Raw genomic sequence first — 18,391 nt, forward strand, 5'->3', positions numbered from 1 at the left:
GTGTGTATATGCCAAAAGTTAATAAACGAGTCAAATGGAACACCTTTCCGTGTTCTCTAAGCCGAGCACTCGGCTGCATATCTTTCCACTCTTATTTGAATCAGCTGAAGACATTATAACCTCTCCGTTTTAGTAATATTTCTGTTGTGGACGAGGAAAGACTCTGACGGTGGTTCAGTCTGCTCGCTTCTTTTATTGAAAATGATGCCGTAACAACCTCAGCTAACGTCAGCCAAACTAATGTCAGTAAGAACACGGCCGATATAAAAATGAGTATTTGAGTGTCAAAACTCGGCTGAAATGACTGACGAATCTTCCTCAAATGGTGTCGAATAAAAAAAAAAAAGTTTCATTTTTCTATTACGTATTATATTTGCGAATTACGGTGAATAAGATGTGCTATTATCAGCAAAAACCCTGTTTAAATCTCACGTACCCCTTAAGAACCGACGCTCCAGTTCTCACACGGCAACAAAGTGGAGCAATATTAAGAGTCCATTCATTTCTAACTTTGTACTGAAACAATATTTTTCATAATTTGCAGCTTTATACTGAGTATCTACCTTGTACACTGCATTGTCGACGTGCTGTTATTTCTCAGCGGCCGTCCGCACTCCCGCTCTTTTTTTTCCGGGGGCCGACGTCCGGCTCCCACTTTGAGCGTATTAAGATGTCCGCTCGCCTGGGCTTTTTAGAATGACTAATGACTACGACTCTTTTCGCAAAGCGCTAAAAGACAGCCGTAAAAGAAACTTGCGGTCAACATAACAACTTTTCCGCCGCAACTTCCATTAGCAGCCTTTTATTTCGTGTGTGTTATAAAAACGGCTAAGAAACACAAAGTCGGCCAAAGAAGAGCAACTAGATGTTTTTTTTTCCGGCGCAAGATTTTGTTTTGAGAGAGAAATTCTGGGCGTAAGTTCACTTTACAGTGGCGATGCATAATTCACGCGCGGATTAAAATTTGATCAAGGAAACATGATGACTGAGGTGCACGCAATTACAGGCCTTGCTCGCATCAAAGTGTACTAAAAGTGATATAAATAAGTGATGCCATGTAAGGAAGTGCAAGTAAAGCAGCCATTATATTTCAGAATATTGCTGTATGATCGTTGATCATGTGCCGTCGGACTTACCGTGAGGCAAACACGGGCAATTGCCAAAGGTCCTTAAAGTTCCGGGGGGCATTGGAAGTCTATAAAGAAACAGGGAGGAACCGGTTTAGTATAATTTTCATTTGAGAAAAAAAAATCAAGAAATAATATTACTTTAGCTAGCAAAATGTTAACATAAAATTTCCAGAAAAAACAAACAACACCAGGCATTTATCTGGATTTACAGAAATTGTTGGCACCAGTCATGAAGTAATGAGCTAATCTTGTTAGCTTAGACCGCAAGTAGGCCTCATGCTGTTAGCATGATGTTAGCATTTTGTTTAAGACGCTGAAAAAAAAAAATGTATGTCATCTTTGTTATTTTTGTGAAATAACCTCAACAATGGAGACGAGTCACAGGACTGTGTGGCCTAATGGACAAGGCGTCTGACTTCGGATCAGAAGATTGAGGGTTCAAGTCCCTTCACAGTTGTGTTCTTGACTGTACTTTTGTGTTCTTTGTACTTTTGTCTTAACTTGGTTCGAAGTTTTGCTTGACAAGTTTTTGTGACATTTGTGTGGACAGAAAAGTAAGAATTTCATTGTACGGATAAACTTCTTCACTGTGCACAAGACAATAAAAAGTTTGAATTTTGAACACTTGTTAGCTAGGTTGACGACATGTCCCAGTACCAGCTAGCATAATATTAGTGTGTCATGACATCATAACAAATGTAACTGTGTGGCCTAATGGACAAGGCGTCTGACTTCGGATCAGAAGATTGAGGGTTCAAGTCCCTTCACAGTTGTGTTCTTGGCCATTGATCGTTTTTTGTAGCCTATGAAAACATTGCAATTGGGAGACCATTCGTTAGCAGAGTGTTAGCATCTTATGAGCTGGGAATGACATGTCAGAATTTTACAGCTCTAACAAAATATATTGGTAGCAGAATTGATTAGCTTGTCTATCTGACTTTACGGGTTCAGCAATCTAATGTCAGATGGCAAGTATGCCTCACGTTGCAAGTGTAACTTTAGCATCTTGGTTAGCTAAAACCCACTGCCTTGAGAGGCCACGGTGTTGAGCTTTATTATTTTTGTGAAATACCATGGACACATTAGCTGAACTAGTTGACCGCGTGGCCTAATGGACAAGGCGTCTGACTTCGGATCAGAAAATTGAGGGTTCGAGTCCCTCCGCGGTTGTTTTGAAGTCATGACGGCTTTAGCCTTCGATAATGTTGTCCACAGAAGAGCCATCCTTAGTGAAGATACTGAAACTTGCCCACCACAAATAGTGTGCTTTTGTCATTTAGCAACATCCGACTGGATATTCATTTCTGTTATTTTTGTAAAACACCCTAAAGAAGACAGTGGTGTAACAGGACTGCGTGGCCTAATGGACAAGGCGTCTGACTTCGGATCAGAAGATTGAGGGTTCGAGTCCCTTCGCAGTTGTAGAAAAGGCAGCCTTACCCAAAATTTAAAGTAGCTTTCAGCTAGCAAAACCTGCCCTCAATGACAATTTATTTAATGGGTAAAATGTAGCTCATGGGAGAATGGAGCTTGTCTTATTAGTTTACTTGTGTCCAACAACTATTATGCCACACTTTTGGTTAATACGCGGGAAAAACAAACAAACAAACAAACAAAAATAACTGTGTACACAGCTGCTAAAAGCAAGTTCAAATTTAATGTCTGTCATTTTTTGAAAACACCCATGAGAACGACCAGAAGACGCAAGACTGCGTGGCCTAATGGACAAGGCGTCTGACTTCGGATCAGAAGATTGAGGGTTCGAGTCCCTTCGCAGTTGTAGGAAAATGTAGCCTTACCCACCATGTAAAATTACCTTGCAACTGTCCAAGCTGGCAATTTCTTTAATAGGTAAAAGTAATGGGAGAATGTAGTTCGTCTTATTAGTTTACTTGTGTCCAACAACTATTATGCCACACTTTTGGTTAATAAGCGGGAAAAACAAACAAACAAACAAACAAAAATAACTGTACGCAGCCTCTAAAATCAAGTTCAAATTTAATGTCTGTCATTTTTAAAAAACACCCATGAGAGCAACCAGAAGACGCAAGACTGCGTGGCCTAATGGACAAGGCGTCTGACTTCGGATCAGAAGATTGAGGGTTCGAGTCCCTTCGCAGTTGTGTTCCTAAATAAGAATGGATTTCATTTTCCAGGACAGGCTAACCTTGCCCACAATGGACAGTATAACATTAGCATATGACGTGCTAACATAAGTTTGTCTCGTTAACTTAGCTGGCTAACCTTGTCGCTATCTAACATTAAGTTCCGTCACTCCCGAAAAAAAGTTGCATAGAAAATACCTGAATTTGACCCTAAAATTAAGGGTGCCTACTACACAAAGGTGTGTCTTATATCTGGGAATAAGTCCTCAATTTTTCTAGATGACTAGTATCTCGGTCAACAAGCCAAAAAACCCAGCTAGCCTCATTGGCGCGGCTAGCTCATTTTAAACATGTTCTGCCTATCAATATTCAAATAACTGCAGGCGAATGCATTGCTCCATCCAGTCGGCGGCCTGCATTAATCTCCTTTAGTCGCAGCATAAACTGCAGCATTTAGCATTGTTCCTATTGTTTTACAACCTACTCCCCACCCGCGCAGGTGTTCCATTACCATTTGCAATCCCTTCTATTGAAACTTGCACAAAAAACATCTGTTTAGAGGTGAATACGCCTTTGGAGCTAATGGGTACTTCACCTCCAGGATCTATTAGCACGGGGCGCTACCTACCTGCTGGGTCTCAAACGGCGCTGCTAATTTTAGACGACTCTATTCCTTGTGCGACTAACAAGGTGAAACACAAAAGCCTGCGTCAATATATTATGCACAAAGGGAGGTTGCGCGTTTGTGTGCGGAACAGCTGAAACATATTTTCCATTATTTTATTTTTCCTCTCGCAGGATTTGAGAGCAGGTCTCGTTCAAAATTGCGGTTGAATTTTGGTTTTAAAATCATAAACCGATTCGATTTGAGAGAAGTCATCGATTTGGGATTTTTTTTTGGATTGATTTAATCGCTTCAGACAAAATGTCAACAATGCTTTGAGTAAACATATTTCCCAATGTTCCTTGAGGCATTTCACACCGACGTCATTTTGTCTTTCGTCGAGCAAACGGAGCGGGCGGCCTGCGTCGAAGTTTAATTTCGCAGAAGATATTCTCAATTATCTTGACTTGGAGTTTGGTCAATTTAGAAACAGAAAGTTGCCGTTTTCTTACGAACAATCAAATAGCCAGCACCTGCGGAAATGAGCTTCAGTATTTCACATGTAGAAGGATAATAAATCAGATTCGTCAATCTGATCTGTGTAATCCATTTCTCACCGCGTGTTTGCTCTTGTTTGCAGTAATTACACGCAGCGCCCCAAGCAGAGCGTGATGAACACCTCCTGATTTTAAAAGCCTTTGTTCACACGGCACGTATCGATGACACGGCCCCGCCGCCGATGGAGCCCACAGGAAGTCTCAAAGTGGGTCTCTCTATTCAAGCTTCAAAGCAAATTTTGCTTATGAAGTCCAAGGCTGATTCAGTCGAAGTGCGTAATGGGAATTATATATACTGTGTGTGTGTGTGTATATATATATATATATATGTATATATATATATATATATATATATATATATATATATATATATATATATATATATATATATATATATATATATATATATGGGATGGTCTTTTATTTCCTAAATACAGAGCATTTTTAAACATATTTAAATACCTAAGTGGTCCTTAACCTTGTTGGAGGCACCGAACCCCACCAGCGCTCATTCACCGAACCCTTCTTTAGTAAAAAATAAAATGTGATTTTTTAGACTAAGCCAGGCAATTAAACGAAATACTCAAAAGCTCATTAACTAATGAAAAAACATGAAAATGAAATGAAAAACAAATCCCTCCGTTTCCGGACAAAGCTATGTCAAGGCTTCCGATCCCACTGTTAGGGGTCGTATCGCCACCGGTGCTTGGCATTTACTCGACAACCCGCAAATGCATTTTTAACGTGGACGGCCAGGGACCGAAAAATTAACTGCGCTCTTTGGTGTGACTCACATGTTAAAAGGAGTCACATACGGCGCGAGTCAGAGTCACGACGGGGCAGGTGTGACTCATCCCCGCCAGCGTTTCATCTCCTCAAAGCGATCCGGCCGCCAACGCCGCCGCCATGTCTAATGTCTCTCATCTGACGAGCCGGCTCCCGGCGCGGGCCCCCGGTCTCCCCTTTCCCCGAGACTCCTCCATCCTTGAAATTGAAGACTGAAAGCGAACTTATCACCTCTCATTAGCATCATCCGCCGTCTCACACGGCGTTAACCTTTTCACTTAGCGGCGTTCACGCCGAAACGCCGGCTCTCTTTCACATGAATTATGACTGGGAATATTTCAGCACACTGATCCCTGACATCCAATTTGATCTCGCCAAGAAGGAAGCCGCCTTGTATTGTGTCTGCGTCCGACCTACTGGACCTAATTCAATTAACGTGCGTTTCCATTTGGAGTCGGAGCAGAAGATGAGCTGCTTGACTTTTCGATGGAGTCGGCGAGCTTGTCAAACATCGCACCACTGACTTTTGGCCGCTGCGTTTGGTAAATAAGTCGCGTTATTTGCGCTCAGTCAACTTTCATTCGCCAGCCAGCAGCGTAAAAGATTCTTTTTTTTTTTTTTTTGGTCTGGTTTTGTTTATTTGCCAGATATTATTTCTTCTTAGGGTTCTTGGAAGAAACAAACCGTCTCAAACAAATTGTCTTTTGTGTAGATACTTCTCAAAAGCGATTACTTTTCAGTTCATTGCGTGAATTGCTCATTTGTCATTACGAGGCGCTTTCAAAGTGAGGTAAACACTGCTCGCGTACGTACTTTTTCCCAATGTAAGAAATTCTAAATCAGCGCCTCTCAACCTTTTTTTAGTGATGAATCTGGCTTTTTACAAAAATTCAATTGAATAACTTACTGAACATAAAATTTGTTTTATGAACTTACATTTACCCAAAACAATGAATTCAATCATTATTTTTAAAGGATTTTTGCATGTTTTTGTTTGTTTTATTTAGAATCTCAGATTGCCCCCAAATTTCCTTCAAGTACCCCCAGGGGTACTAGTACCTCATTGAGAACCATTGCTCTAAACATGTCTGTGATGTGACCAAAACAAAAGTAAGACTTTTGAAATGTTTTCTATGGAAGTATGAGGGTGCCAATGTGAAATAAACATCTTTGACTGGCGTACTTTTTTTTGAATGTACATGCAACACACGTGGCTTGTAAAAACTAGAGCAAAACAGAATAAACCTCATCTTTGTCAGTTTTTCACATCATCTTGCGTTCATATCTGTAAATTATAGAATTGTCGCAGGTTAAGCGTCTTTTAGATTTCTCAATGTTTTGAGCGGTCAGTGAGAGCGCTCCAAGCAGTTGTGTTTCCGTTTCCTCTCGACGCAGCTCAAGTTCCTTTTTCCATAATTACGCAAAGCTGCGTACCAGCCGCGTTCCGTGAATTACATCTGAACACATTTTTAATTTTTGTCAGTCAGTCAATCTTTACCATTGCTTGAAAAATAAATTCAATAAGCACTTTGCCAGGGTGTTTTCACAAAGTGTTCTGCTTAGTAAAACGCCCACTGGGTAAAGTTCCAAGCAGTTACCACTTATATATTCTATTTGATTGTTGAATAAATGTTTTAGCCTCTTTCTTTCCTCATCTTTTAGCTTTAGTATTCGTCGACTCGCTCGGCTTTATCTGTCATCACTTTACGATGTTTTGCTAAGCTTGACACGCCAGGAAGCAAATCTCAAGCCGGGTAGCGCATAAGTGCTTTGATGAATAATTACAGGTATTGAACCAATAATTGCATTTTTTCCCCTTTTATCTTCATTACATCGCCAGATATCAATAAAGACCAAATGAGACATGTTTTCGCGTCTGGCTTCCTTTAAAGCGGCTACATTTCCATGGCAACGCCTTTCAGATCATGTTATTAAACTTTGGAGCTTTGTTGGTGAGCACTGGGAATCCACGCGCATTGTTTTTCAGCTCAGCTTTACAGACATCTAAACTCTTCACAACGCATAAATTACCAAAAGAGAGGTACCTTGGAGGGGGGGGCCGGGGGGGCTGAAACACAATTTTCATGGGGTGAAACTGGGGTGAGTGCGCAAACAAGGACAGAGAGAGAATTTGATTCAAACGCCCCAGTGCCAATGAGGAGTCTGCTTTGAATGCTCTTTTATTATGCAACATTTGGACATTGGCAGGACCGGCAGCTTGAGTGCCAAACAACCCCCCTTGGAAAAAAAGACATCATAGGGGCAGGCCTGAAAAAAACAACTCGAATGGGATGTACTGCTGCTTCCTGTCTTTGGCTGCACTTTGTTTTATTTATTACTGTCAGAAATACCAGCGGTAAAAATTTAGGAATTTACATGGCGATTGATTTTTTTTTTTCCGGAACCAAAAAATGAAAACTCACAGTTTACGTAGTGTATAAGGCGCACCCGATTACAGGGCGCACTTTAAGTGTAGTGCGGAAAATACGGTAAATGGAAATGTGTTTAATTGTCTCCTGTTGTCTTGATTCTTTAATCTAGCAAAAAAAAAAATCATATTTTTATCCAAACAGTTGATTAGGCGATAGGATTTCCAGTAGGATATCCAAAATAATAAACACCTTTACTGTATTAGCATTTCAAATGAAACGACTTTCGAGCAGTAGAGCTTTTATCCAGTTACAAATCTTCACATAAGAACCCCCCATTAACATAAACACTCTGAAAAGGTCATCAAAAGTTGCCATCCCTACAGCAAAACTGACTTTGATTGTTTTTTTTTTCTCTCCTTCACACCCTTGTAAAGGTGATGTTATTTAGCAGGACACAACACAGGTGACATCTATTGACATAACCTTCAGGGGCAGACGTTGCGTGTGCGTTTTGTACTCCAAACAGATGGTTCCTCCCAATGACACTCGCTTTGTGCTTTGCCCCGCAGTGGTCAAAAACTTTCATTCCGTGACAAGGACGACACTTTTAAGAGCAGCGCTATTCCATCCTTTCAGAGACTTTTAATCTACTAGATTGCAAGGTTAGCGCACCCTCAAGTCCATTAAGTGAGCATTGTCACTTATGCGAAGTAAAAATCTATCAGGGACCAGGGACATCAGCAGCGCAAGGGATAAAGGCAAAAAAAATGGCTTCACGAGAAAACGTTGCGGCTGCTGATGGCCCACCAAAAAATGATTCGCCAAAGGGCTTTTCATAGCTAACTTCCCATCAATCGCAGCACACTTTTCCACTGCACAATTTCATGCACGATAAGCAATGGACATGAACATTTTGGTCGCCTGGGTTTCTGTGGATGGCCCCCTCAGTTGGATTCGTACCCTCTAGGCGCCAACCGTTGCATGCCCCTGTTTTGATGGCATTATATGTATGCTGTACATATGTGTGTGTATGTCTGAATGTATTCTTCTTTGTTTTGCATTCTTTATTCATTTGCTTGTATTGCACAAAGAAAATGGAAATCAAAATACTTCATAATAAAAAAAATCTTACGTAAAAAATTGTGCATTGAGAAGTCTGTCTTTTTGTTTTGTTTCAATGATGACATATTGCATTATTTTACGATAAATAATTTACAAATATCACATAACAACAGCTAAAACGAGGGGTAATAACAGACCAGCTCATCCTCCTCCTTTTCAACATAAAAACTAATAAACTGCTTTATTTCGTGTTGATTTTTTTTCCTTCTTCAATTGTATATTTTAATTTAATTTGATTTTTTTCTATTTGTATTGTGTTTATATGTTCAATGAATAAAATTAAAAAAGTCTAAAATACCCGTCTGGGTCACGTACCTCTGACGTAGCAAGTGGCTGACGTCCGGTCAGTTTGGCAGGCGTCAAAGTCGCACTCGGTAAAGTTCGATTCCACTCGGCTCCTCTCGGAAGTAAACACAGCCGCATGCTGTAATAGGAGGACGGACTTGGCTCGGGTCCAGTCAATGCCAGCCCACAAAAAGTCACCAGTGATGTGCATTCCTGCGCTTTGTTCGCACACACAGTGAGGCAAGGGGAAGCGAAGGGCTCGGTGCTCGATTGCTTTGGTCTCGAGATGGAAACCATGGCGGAACAGGAGGATAATGTTACCATTCCTGAGTTCGACACTCTCCTCCAAATGGACCCGTACCTTAAACCCTACGCGAAGGACTTCAAGAGGAGGTAAATGCTTCCCGAGTGGCGCTTTGGAGCAAAAAAAAAAAAGAATGAAAAGAAATGAACAAGCAGCGCCGAATGTCACGCGCTGAGGTCAATGCTTTGCACTAATGTGTACCTTTGGACCACCTAAACACACAAGCTCAAAGTTTGCAATGCATCAAGGTTACCCTGCATTTACTTGTAACCTTTTAATGACATTGTGTCAACTATTCGTCGACGTCAAACTCCCAACAGTTTGAGTAAACACAACAGAACTAGTCTTGAGTGAATAAAAGAGAAAAGGACACGAACGCCAAATAAAATTAGTCGCAAACTCGCGCTAGTTGACAGTTGGGAGTTCTGAGCATGCGCAGGCTTGTCAGTCTAACACGTGACGTTGATGTTGCGTCATCAAATAGCGACCGGCTCCGGGGCCATTGTTCTTCCTTCTTGTTGACAGTCGCTTAGATAGAATTGCTATATAAAAATACTAAGCAACATTTGTGCAAGTCATAACTTTATAGAACACTCAAGCGCAGCCACATTTAAAACTAAGTGCCGCACATGAATCAGATTGAATTTAAAACTGAACAGAAGCCAACATTAAACTGTATTGTTGAAGCTAGTACTGTTGGAAGATTTTAAAGGGGTTTCTGCAGGTCTCACCAAATCAATTGAAAACTAACTTCATGCTGTGACAGGAACAGTACATTAGTCTTTTCAAATTAAATGGGAATTCAACCCATCTTAAACTTTAAGAATAAATCTCAATGTCTTAAAATGACATTCAAATGAATATTGCACTGAAATCCAAAATCCAGGGCGGCCAATTTGCCACTTGTCAACTGAAAATGACATCACAGTTGCGCAGGGCTCAGTAATAAGCAATCACGGCTCAGCTTGCAAACGTCACATGGTCCATCACAGGAGCTCTCATTGGTTGATCCCTGAGCAACTGTGATGTTCCTTTCAGTTGGCAGCAAGTGACAAAATGACCGTGTGCTGAGAAGGACAAAAACATCTAGATTTTGCTGATTAATTCATATTGTGCATATTCAATAATAATCAGAGTGCTATGTTTAATGTAATGAAGATAGTACATAGAGTAAAAAAACAAAAAAAACAAAAAAAAACTGGGTTGACATCCCCTTTAAAAGCAAATTAATTGGTACACAAAGTCACTTACTGCTAAATTGTTTTTATGTTTACTTTATTGCAAAATATTTTATGCCTTAATTTTGTCAGGTTATATACAGCTTATACGTGCATTTTGTTTGTCATTAGTGATTTTCCAGCAGTTAGGCCACAAACAAAATCGGTGATGTCACACGATCTGGATGTGCTTAATAATATAGAGAGATCCCTCTGCATTTTTACTTCCAAACTTTAATAAATCAGACATGGAGGGCAGGCATTCTGTTTTAAGTCTTTTTTTTTAATCCAAAAATGCTTTGTGTTGGTTAGTGGGTAAAAAAAAAAGTATTTTGTATTTTAATAAAGTTATGCATAAGCCAGATGGAATCTTGAAAACAAGTATGATCTAACAGTATATGATTATCACTGGCATTCGGGAGTTAAGTTTATCATCAATTTTCAAAAGAGGACATCTGTTGCTCTTAAATGTTCCCCAAATTGCCGCGGGTTGGCCTGCAGTGCAACAATTGTCGTTTTCTTCAGCTAATGTGCTGTGAGATTGTTCCGTTCAGCTCCCGTGTGCAATATAATTGCTGCACAATTACGTCTGCCTTTATACATACGCTAACGCGGCCGCAAAAATGCACACTTGTTGGTCACCCCACTCGAAGAGTGTGCTTTTAAAGCTAATGGCTGTTCAATGGAGTCAACAACATTGTTTTTATGCCAGCAGGGTGACCTTAAAGCACTTGAATGAGTTGCTTGGACTTCGGCTCGTGTTTGTGCAATGTGAGCACAGAGCCAGTTGTTTACTATTTTCAACCTGATGACTTGTTGCAATACCATGGGGAAGGATTCAGAGGGATGCTCATATTGTCATTATTTTTAACTGACCAGCCAGTATAAAGAGCCGTCGGGAAAGACCCACCGACTATTTTTGGTGTTTGGTTATCTTACAGAAAATTGTAATCAATAAATATAAATGTGTTTTTGTTTGGCGGACAACCATTAAAAACTCTTTTTTTTTTGACACTAATATTTTCCCTTTTATTGAAAATGTTTATCGCCCCAAATATCAGTTTTCTGCCTCCTTGAGTACTAAAAATCATTGAATCATTTACTATTTAATTAAACCGGATTGAGGTTGATTTTTTTGTTTGTTTCTCCGTTTTAATTTATGGAAATTGGGGTGAAAAACGAAACCTTTTGCGGGTATATCCCACCTAGCACCCTCTACACGTTGTCACCGTTTTTGCTTCTCGCTTTCTAGCACAGGGAAAACAAACACAGGTTCTAGTTTCCAAAGATTATTAAATGTCATTATGACATTTACTCATATACTGCCACCCCTCCCTGCTGGGTGTTTAATTAAAAACACAATGTTATTTACTTTGTTATTGTCCATGTCTCATATAGTAGTACAGTAATAAGCAATTACTTGTATGGAAAAGGATCTCCAAAGTCCGCTCCGGGGCCACATTGTTATTATTTTTAATATCCATTTTCATGAAGGTCCCCTTCGCGATATGGCAGGTTAGGGACCACCCGCTTAGTGTTTCCAGCCCGCGTGGCAGGCTCCAACCTTGAGCCGAGAAGAGACGCGTCAGTTCCATCAAACGCCCAGCTTGGGATCGCCAGGCTTCACCGAGCCCGAGACGGGTGCCTCAAACGCGAGCCCCTGCTGACGGAGCTCAAATAATTGTTCCCTACTGTGATGTGTTGGATTGATACTTGTTCATCTGTCGCATATTTATTTTTCCGTTGGGCCCGACGTACAGTCAGAACAATATTTGCTATCTCGGCGTGAGACAAAAGTTGAATCGTCTTCGGCGTTGGCAAATTTGCATTTTTCCTCGAAGCGTTCGCAAAGTGATTATGTGTTGACCGAAAAGATTTGGATTCTTTTTCATGACGGTGGAGAAATTAATAACGTTTGCTTTTGAAAGATTGAGATTTTCTTGTAATTTTTCCGTAGCTATTTTTATGTGATCAGTAAGATTCCAAAAGTTGTCATTATGTTTCACTGAGCATTGTTATAAGAATCTAGATGACCCGAATCCAAATATTCCTTCCTTTTTGATGCGTTTTCCTTGTTCATAGGTGTCAAATTCCAGTCCTCGAGGGCGGGTATCCTGCACATTTTCTTTTTTTTAGTTTTTTTTCTCGATGAACTTTTTAGCAAGCTCTGCAAGAAGCTTAAAAATGATCCGAATTTGAATTAAGGTGCGTTTCAAAGAGTAGGTTGGAAAAAATGCAGGATACCGGCCCTTGAGGACTGGAATTTGACACCCGCATCCTAGTTGATCCCGATTCACTCAATTTCATATCCCACTTGAGGGACAAACTTTCCCAGCAGTTTTAAAACTGCTCTGTATCAATTTCGGCCCGATTTGGGCCATTGATCTTGATACGTCTTACAAAAAGCATAAGAAAAACACTCAGAGGCTAAAATTTTTTATCGATTGTCAAAACAGGGAGAGGTTCAATACGTCACCATACGTTCATTCCTAAATGCTTGCGAATGGGATTTACTTGATTACAGGGATCTTATGACATCAACACAGTTAATGTTTTGTTTTTTTTTCTTCTTTGCGGCACCCGTCAAAATCTTACAATCTCTGGCAAATACTTGGGCAACCTTTGGCAACATTTTGGCAAATGTTGGTGACCCTGAACGTATTCCGATAAGCTCAAAAGATCCAGCAACTTCACGGACACCCGCCTTTGTTGGAATCTCAGTATGAAGTCCGGCTCCAAATATACGGGCTTCCAACCACCGGTTGCGGTTGTGTACAAACGTGCGTCCTATGTGAAGCTTTGGCATCACGCTGATCGCCCTCACCCGGCGGCAGCGCGCCAAGAATCGAGCCGGCTTATCAGAAAAAGACCTTTGACCGCACAGACGGACCCGTCAGATCTCAGCAGCGTGTCACGGCCGAGGGCCGCGCACGTCTGTTGAACTTTGCCCCCTCGCCAGCTTCAGCCGGCCGGCCAGCGTGAGCCCGCCGCCCCTTGGGGCCGGAGCTCATCAGAACGCCGGCGGCCACGTTGATCATTGCGGGGAGCGCCGTTAATGCCGCGCGCAGGTTACAGCCCCGCCGGGCGTCTCTCCGTCGACGCGCTTCATTATTTACCCGTCTGCTTGCGCGAGACGGCAGAAAATCTTGCAGCTGGCGGCGGCGTGAAGCGCTCAAATTGGAGCCAATCAAAAGGCGGGCGGGATGCCTCCAACGCTAACAGCGGCGAAAACCCGGTTTCAGCCATTCCCACACCACGCCGGCGATTCAGAGCGAGACTGACATTGATGCAGTGACTTTAGCCGAACTTGTGGAAGTCCCGATTTAATATCATTAGCCGAATCTTTGCTTCCATCAGTCAAGCTCTCTGCTGATGTCCAGCTCTCCATTTAGCCTCATTAACGCACTTAGCCAGAAAGCCGCACTAACCGCCACCCCGCCGCCGGCCTCGAGTGCGTCCGGGAATGACTCGGCGCCGCCGGCGTTTCTTCGGGTGGTCTCGACCGCGCCGTTAACATCAGTCTGGCGCAAAAACACAACAAGGTGGAGATTTCCACTGTCTTCCCGGCCGCGTGCAAATAAGGTTACGGATTCAAACGGTCCCTTCGGGAGAGGCTGATGAGGCAGGTCCTGAACTTGACAGAAGATTATGAGCTGCGATTGGAAGATAGGGCTTTCATTTCAAAACAAAACCGCAAGGTGCGTTTGCCCCGGGTCCCCTCGGGCACGGATCAGATAGCGACGCGATTCTTACTTGGATGTTTGGAGGATACTACAGGCTAAACCGTGACACGGATTGCAAAAACTTCAAGTAATTGGATCCGCACCAATTCTTTGTTTATGAGTAGCTAGCAAAACATTCTGGTTATCCTGCAGAAAATGATCGAAAATAACATGGTAATTGGATGGAATAAGAATGTTTTTGGTTTAAATGATCAAAAAATAACAATTATGAAAAGAAAATGATGCATTTTTAGATAGTCAACTTTTGTTGAACCTAAATTGAAACTGTGCGCATATTACTTTCTAATACACGAAGCGAGACTTTAGACAATTATGTCCGTATTTTATAATAACAACAAAACCACAGTAATTATTTTTGAGCACATTGCAGTGAGCCTGCTTTGTTCAAAAGTGAACAGTAGAAACTTGAAAGAGTGTGTCTGATTTAATAAACTTTGGAACTACTTTAGCAGAAGTGGTGTTTAAAAATATTTTGTCTCAACATATCTGAATAATATAACAATCTGTTTTATTCACTTGTCTGTCAGAAAATTGCATCACTGACATATAAAACTTAAAGCAGGATTAAGGCATGCAGCATTTTGCCAAAGAGTAGCAATTTAGCAATATCTTGCATCATGTTCCAATTCATTTGCTCTTATTTTGAAAAGGGAACTGTACTTTTCTTGTCACGGCATTCATAAGCATTATATTACATTTACTAATAACTGCAGCAACCCCTTTGAAAATCTCCCATTCCCCCCTGGAATAAACTTCATACACCCCATTTAAAAACCACAGGGACAGAAACAAATTGCTCTCAAATTCGGCTAAGATAATTCATTACTAAGATAATTATGCCGCTTTTTTGTTAAACCAGCCGACATGTTATTGAAGCTTTAATTAGTGTCCTTTATTGAAAGTATTGTTTAATATTAATATTATTGGACGTGGGCTCGCGTTAAATGTGAAGAGAAGAAAAAGTAACTTATGTTCACACAGTGACTCACCTGCATTAGAAATTCATGAGAAGTACACAGAAAAGAGGAAGAAAACAAAACACCTCCTCTATAGTTGATTAAATTCTAACACTGCATTGTCTGCGTCTAGGTGAGGGAAAACATCGCCGCAACCAATAGAAACACTCGACGTGGAAGACCTTACAAAGCGCATTCCAGTCGTTTTAAACATTTAGTCTGTTAAGCCCTCATGTGACCCTCGTCCTTCTGCTTTTTCACTTTTATGCTTGGACTTTAAAAAGTTCGCTTTTTTTTTTTTTTTATTGTGCAAGCAGCTGCTGAGAAATGGCATCTCCGTCCGTCAGCAGATCATTCTGTCGCTCAAGGGCATTGGAGGAGGTCAGTGGAAAGCTTGGCAGGGACGCTACAGGGAAGCAAGTGCACTTAACTCAGCTGGCTGAAAGAGGCTTTCTGCACTTGGGGGTTGCGGTGGGGAGGGCCGGGATTGGCGGAGGGGGTCTGTTATGGACACCAGCTGGCTGTAGGAAGCTAAGTGAGATAAATTACAAAGTAGACGGCGTATCCTTCCCGAAAGGTGAAAAGACAGAGGTTCAAGACGGAATTAGGCCAAGTTGAAGCAAGGAGATCTCAAAGTTTCCGGTATGGGAAAACCTGATCGATGGAAAAAAATTGATAGCTCACAAGATTTTGCCGTCTTATCTGTGGTAATCCTTAGGCACTCGAGAAGATTTTTCAGCACGGTTCAGCATTTCCCGTACTTTTTATTTCACGTGAAGTTGCTGTCCGTGTTTTGTTGGACATAATACATTGCTGACAAAAGATGCTGTCCTCATTTCTCACAGCAAGTCCAATGGTCCTCCTTTTAACTGTGTGGAGGTTTTAAGACTTGTGGCAATTAAAAAAACTGAAGCTAACAGTTTTTTTTTTTATTATTATTTTTACTTTATGGTCCACCTTCAATGAATGACCCGTTTTACTTTATTCATCGCACGTACCCCACATTATAAGGCGCATAGAATAGAAGCTACAGTAGTGGCTGCCGTTGCGCTATGCATGCAGTAAATAGAGCAGCGCTAAAGGGAATGTCAACAAAACAATCAGATAAGTCGGTCAAATGTTTTTAAAAGACAATCAGAAATAAAGAATAAAGATGTGGAAAGTACTATCTGATGAATGAGGGGGAAAATACATCTTTATTACAGTAACGCACCGTTTGGATCAATGCCAAGACGAATCAAGAGTTTAAAAGAATATCATTATGATTCAATTAAATATTTTTAACTTTTTTAATCAAATTGCAATCAAAAACCTTACAATATATTATGTTGATTTAAAACGGTTTCTGTATTTATTTTTTAAAAAATCTCATTTTTTATTTGACAAAAACTCACAATTTTTGCTCCTTGTCCCCATATAAATTGCTTCAAAATTGGAGCATATATAACATACAATTTCGAGTTTTTCATTTATTGGAAAAATTCAGCTCATTATTGGACTTTACAAAATCATCTCGCGGGCCGGAACAAACCTATTTGCGGGCCAGAGCCGGCCCGCATCCGATATGTTTGACACCACTCGGTAAAACATTCCAAGAATGTTAAAAAACAGTGATTGCAATACAATGAAAGCAGCTAATAATAATCTGCTCCATTTTAACGTCCTCTTTGTTAGACTAAGCAAAAAAGGAAATCGCTCATTACCGGAGATAGAGCGTATTTGTGTGTATTGAAACCTTGACTTTATAACAAACCATCAACCTTATTATTTGCTCATGCCTGCGCTGGTTTAGAGATATACAGCTGAAAAAATATTTCATATGGGGTACATTATTAAAAAAAAAAAGGAGAGAGAACCACTGCACTAGTCACCGAATTGATTTAAATTCTAACCTTAATAGCTGCTATGTTTTTCCCCTGTTTTCTTTTCATTTTCAGATATGAGCTGTTCCAGAAGCAGCTTTTCCAGCTGGAAGAGGCGGAGGGAGGCTTCGACCAGTTCACGCGAAGCTACTGGAGCTTTGGCGTGCAGCGGCGGCCAAACAACAGCCTTTTCTTTAAGGAGTGGGCTCCTGCTGCGGAGGCCCTTTTTCTCACCGGTGATTTCAGTAAGTGGACTCTCGGGGTGAGAACATGCTGCTCTTCCATCAGAGTTCCCTGCAATATTCTGGCAGCTTCCGTGTAGCCGCAAGCGGGTACACCTGCTCATAGATGATGCCTTGCTAGAAAATGACCACGGAAAGAATAGTCAATTTTATGTAGTTGTGCTGTAACGCGTGAGTTTAATTGATTTAAATCGTCCTTCTCCATTGAAATGACTGCAAATGCCTTCAATCCGTTCAGCTTTTTTGTCCCGATCACATTGTTTCATTCGATACCTCGGTGCCGTATACAATTATAACAACGTTTTTGTTCATTTAAGCACGGCGAGCCGCTAGACGGCAATAGTTTTGCCAAATTCAGTGAAATCAGAAACAGCCACCGTCCCTTAACGGGAAATAGAGTAGGTGTGATAATGTAAAACTGCGGTTTATGATTGCTACACGCAAATGCGGATCCGGACTGTTTGGCAAATCTTCACTTTGGTCAAAGTTTTTAGAGACCTTCTTTGCCGGGAAAATCTTCTGATTGGGCAAACCGAAGATATTTAGCGCCCGTTTGCTAGAACTGAGTTTGTTCCCGACGTGGTCAAGAGGTTTCGTTTCACGCCATTTCACTTGCATCTGGACTGCGCGTTTCATAAGATCTTGAACATGGCCGCGCTGTGGAACACAAAGGAAGCAGAAATTAAGATAAGGAGCGCCCGGAGTTGCAACGAGGCTATCGGGCCTTTTGATGGGCCGACCGGGGAGTCGGAAATGCGGAAAATATTGATCACGCAGGATGGGCTTGAATACCGAAGAGTGGAACTGTCTTCTTTAGATGGTGGGAGTCTGCCTTTAAATTTTTTAGTAGCTGCTTATTTCATCATCGGCGGGTAAGCTGACGAGAAAGGCAAAAGCTCCGTGTTTGCGGCCAGACCTCCTTTTCAGCTGCCGCCGTGCCAACTTTGAAAGTCAGATCAAGTTAATGGTCTCCATGTCAGTCAAGATCATTTATTTTCATCATCATTAGCGACATTACGCCAGACCGCCTCTCGTCCGTCAAATAGATAAACAACTTACCTCAGACTTGAGGCGCTTTTAGCATTTTTCGTATCAGCTTTTTTTTT

General features: G+C 41.2%; 1 protein-coding gene and 6 non-coding genes across 7 annotated transcripts in view; all 7 read left to right on the forward strand.

Annotated features, from left to right (window-relative positions):
* The first annotated feature begins 1,514 nt into the window (after window positions 1-1,514).
* Window positions 1,515-1,587, forward strand: trnar-ucg (transfer RNA arginine (anticodon UCG)). Its single transcript has one exon. It is a non-coding gene; the product is annotated as a tRNA-Arg (tRNA).
* Window positions 1,588-1,830: 243 nt separating this feature from the next.
* Window positions 1,831-1,903, forward strand: trnar-ucg (transfer RNA arginine (anticodon UCG)). Its single transcript has one exon. It is a non-coding gene; the product is annotated as a tRNA-Arg (tRNA).
* Window positions 1,904-2,227: 324 nt separating this feature from the next.
* On the forward strand, window positions 2,228-2,300 carry trnar-ucg (transfer RNA arginine (anticodon UCG)). The gene has a single exon. It is a non-coding gene; the product is annotated as a tRNA-Arg (tRNA).
* Window positions 2,301-2,479: 179 nt separating this feature from the next.
* Window positions 2,480-2,552, forward strand: trnar-ucg (transfer RNA arginine (anticodon UCG)). Its single transcript has one exon. It is a non-coding gene; the product is annotated as a tRNA-Arg (tRNA).
* A 285-nt stretch (window positions 2,553-2,837) lies between these two features.
* trnar-ucg (transfer RNA arginine (anticodon UCG)) lies at window positions 2,838-2,910 on the forward strand. The gene has a single exon. It is a non-coding gene; the product is annotated as a tRNA-Arg (tRNA).
* A 270-nt stretch (window positions 2,911-3,180) lies between these two features.
* trnar-ucg (transfer RNA arginine (anticodon UCG)) lies at window positions 3,181-3,253 on the forward strand. The gene has a single exon. It is a non-coding gene; the product is annotated as a tRNA-Arg (tRNA).
* A 5,918-nt stretch (window positions 3,254-9,171) lies between these two features.
* LOC148415425 (1,4-alpha-glucan-branching enzyme-like) overlaps window positions 9,172-18,391 on the forward strand; it is a 63,355-nt gene continuing 54,135 nt past the window's right edge. The window contains exons 1-2 of the mRNA XM_088428164.1: window positions 9,172-9,354; window positions 17,119-17,288. Coding sequence (XP_088284290.1) covers window positions 9,248-9,354; window positions 17,119-17,288 — 277 coding nt within the window. The 5' untranslated portion in view covers window positions 9,172-9,247. The remainder of the gene's footprint in view (window positions 9,355-17,118; window positions 17,289-18,391) is intronic.

This window comes from Hippichthys cyanospilos, chromosome 11 (genome assembly GCF_059441005.1).
Source record: "Hippichthys cyanospilos isolate Australia breed blue-spotted pipefish chromosome 11, RoL_Hcya_1.0, whole genome shotgun sequence".
Classification (NCBI taxonomy): domain Eukaryota; kingdom Metazoa; phylum Chordata; class Actinopteri; order Syngnathiformes; family Syngnathidae; genus Hippichthys; species Hippichthys cyanospilos.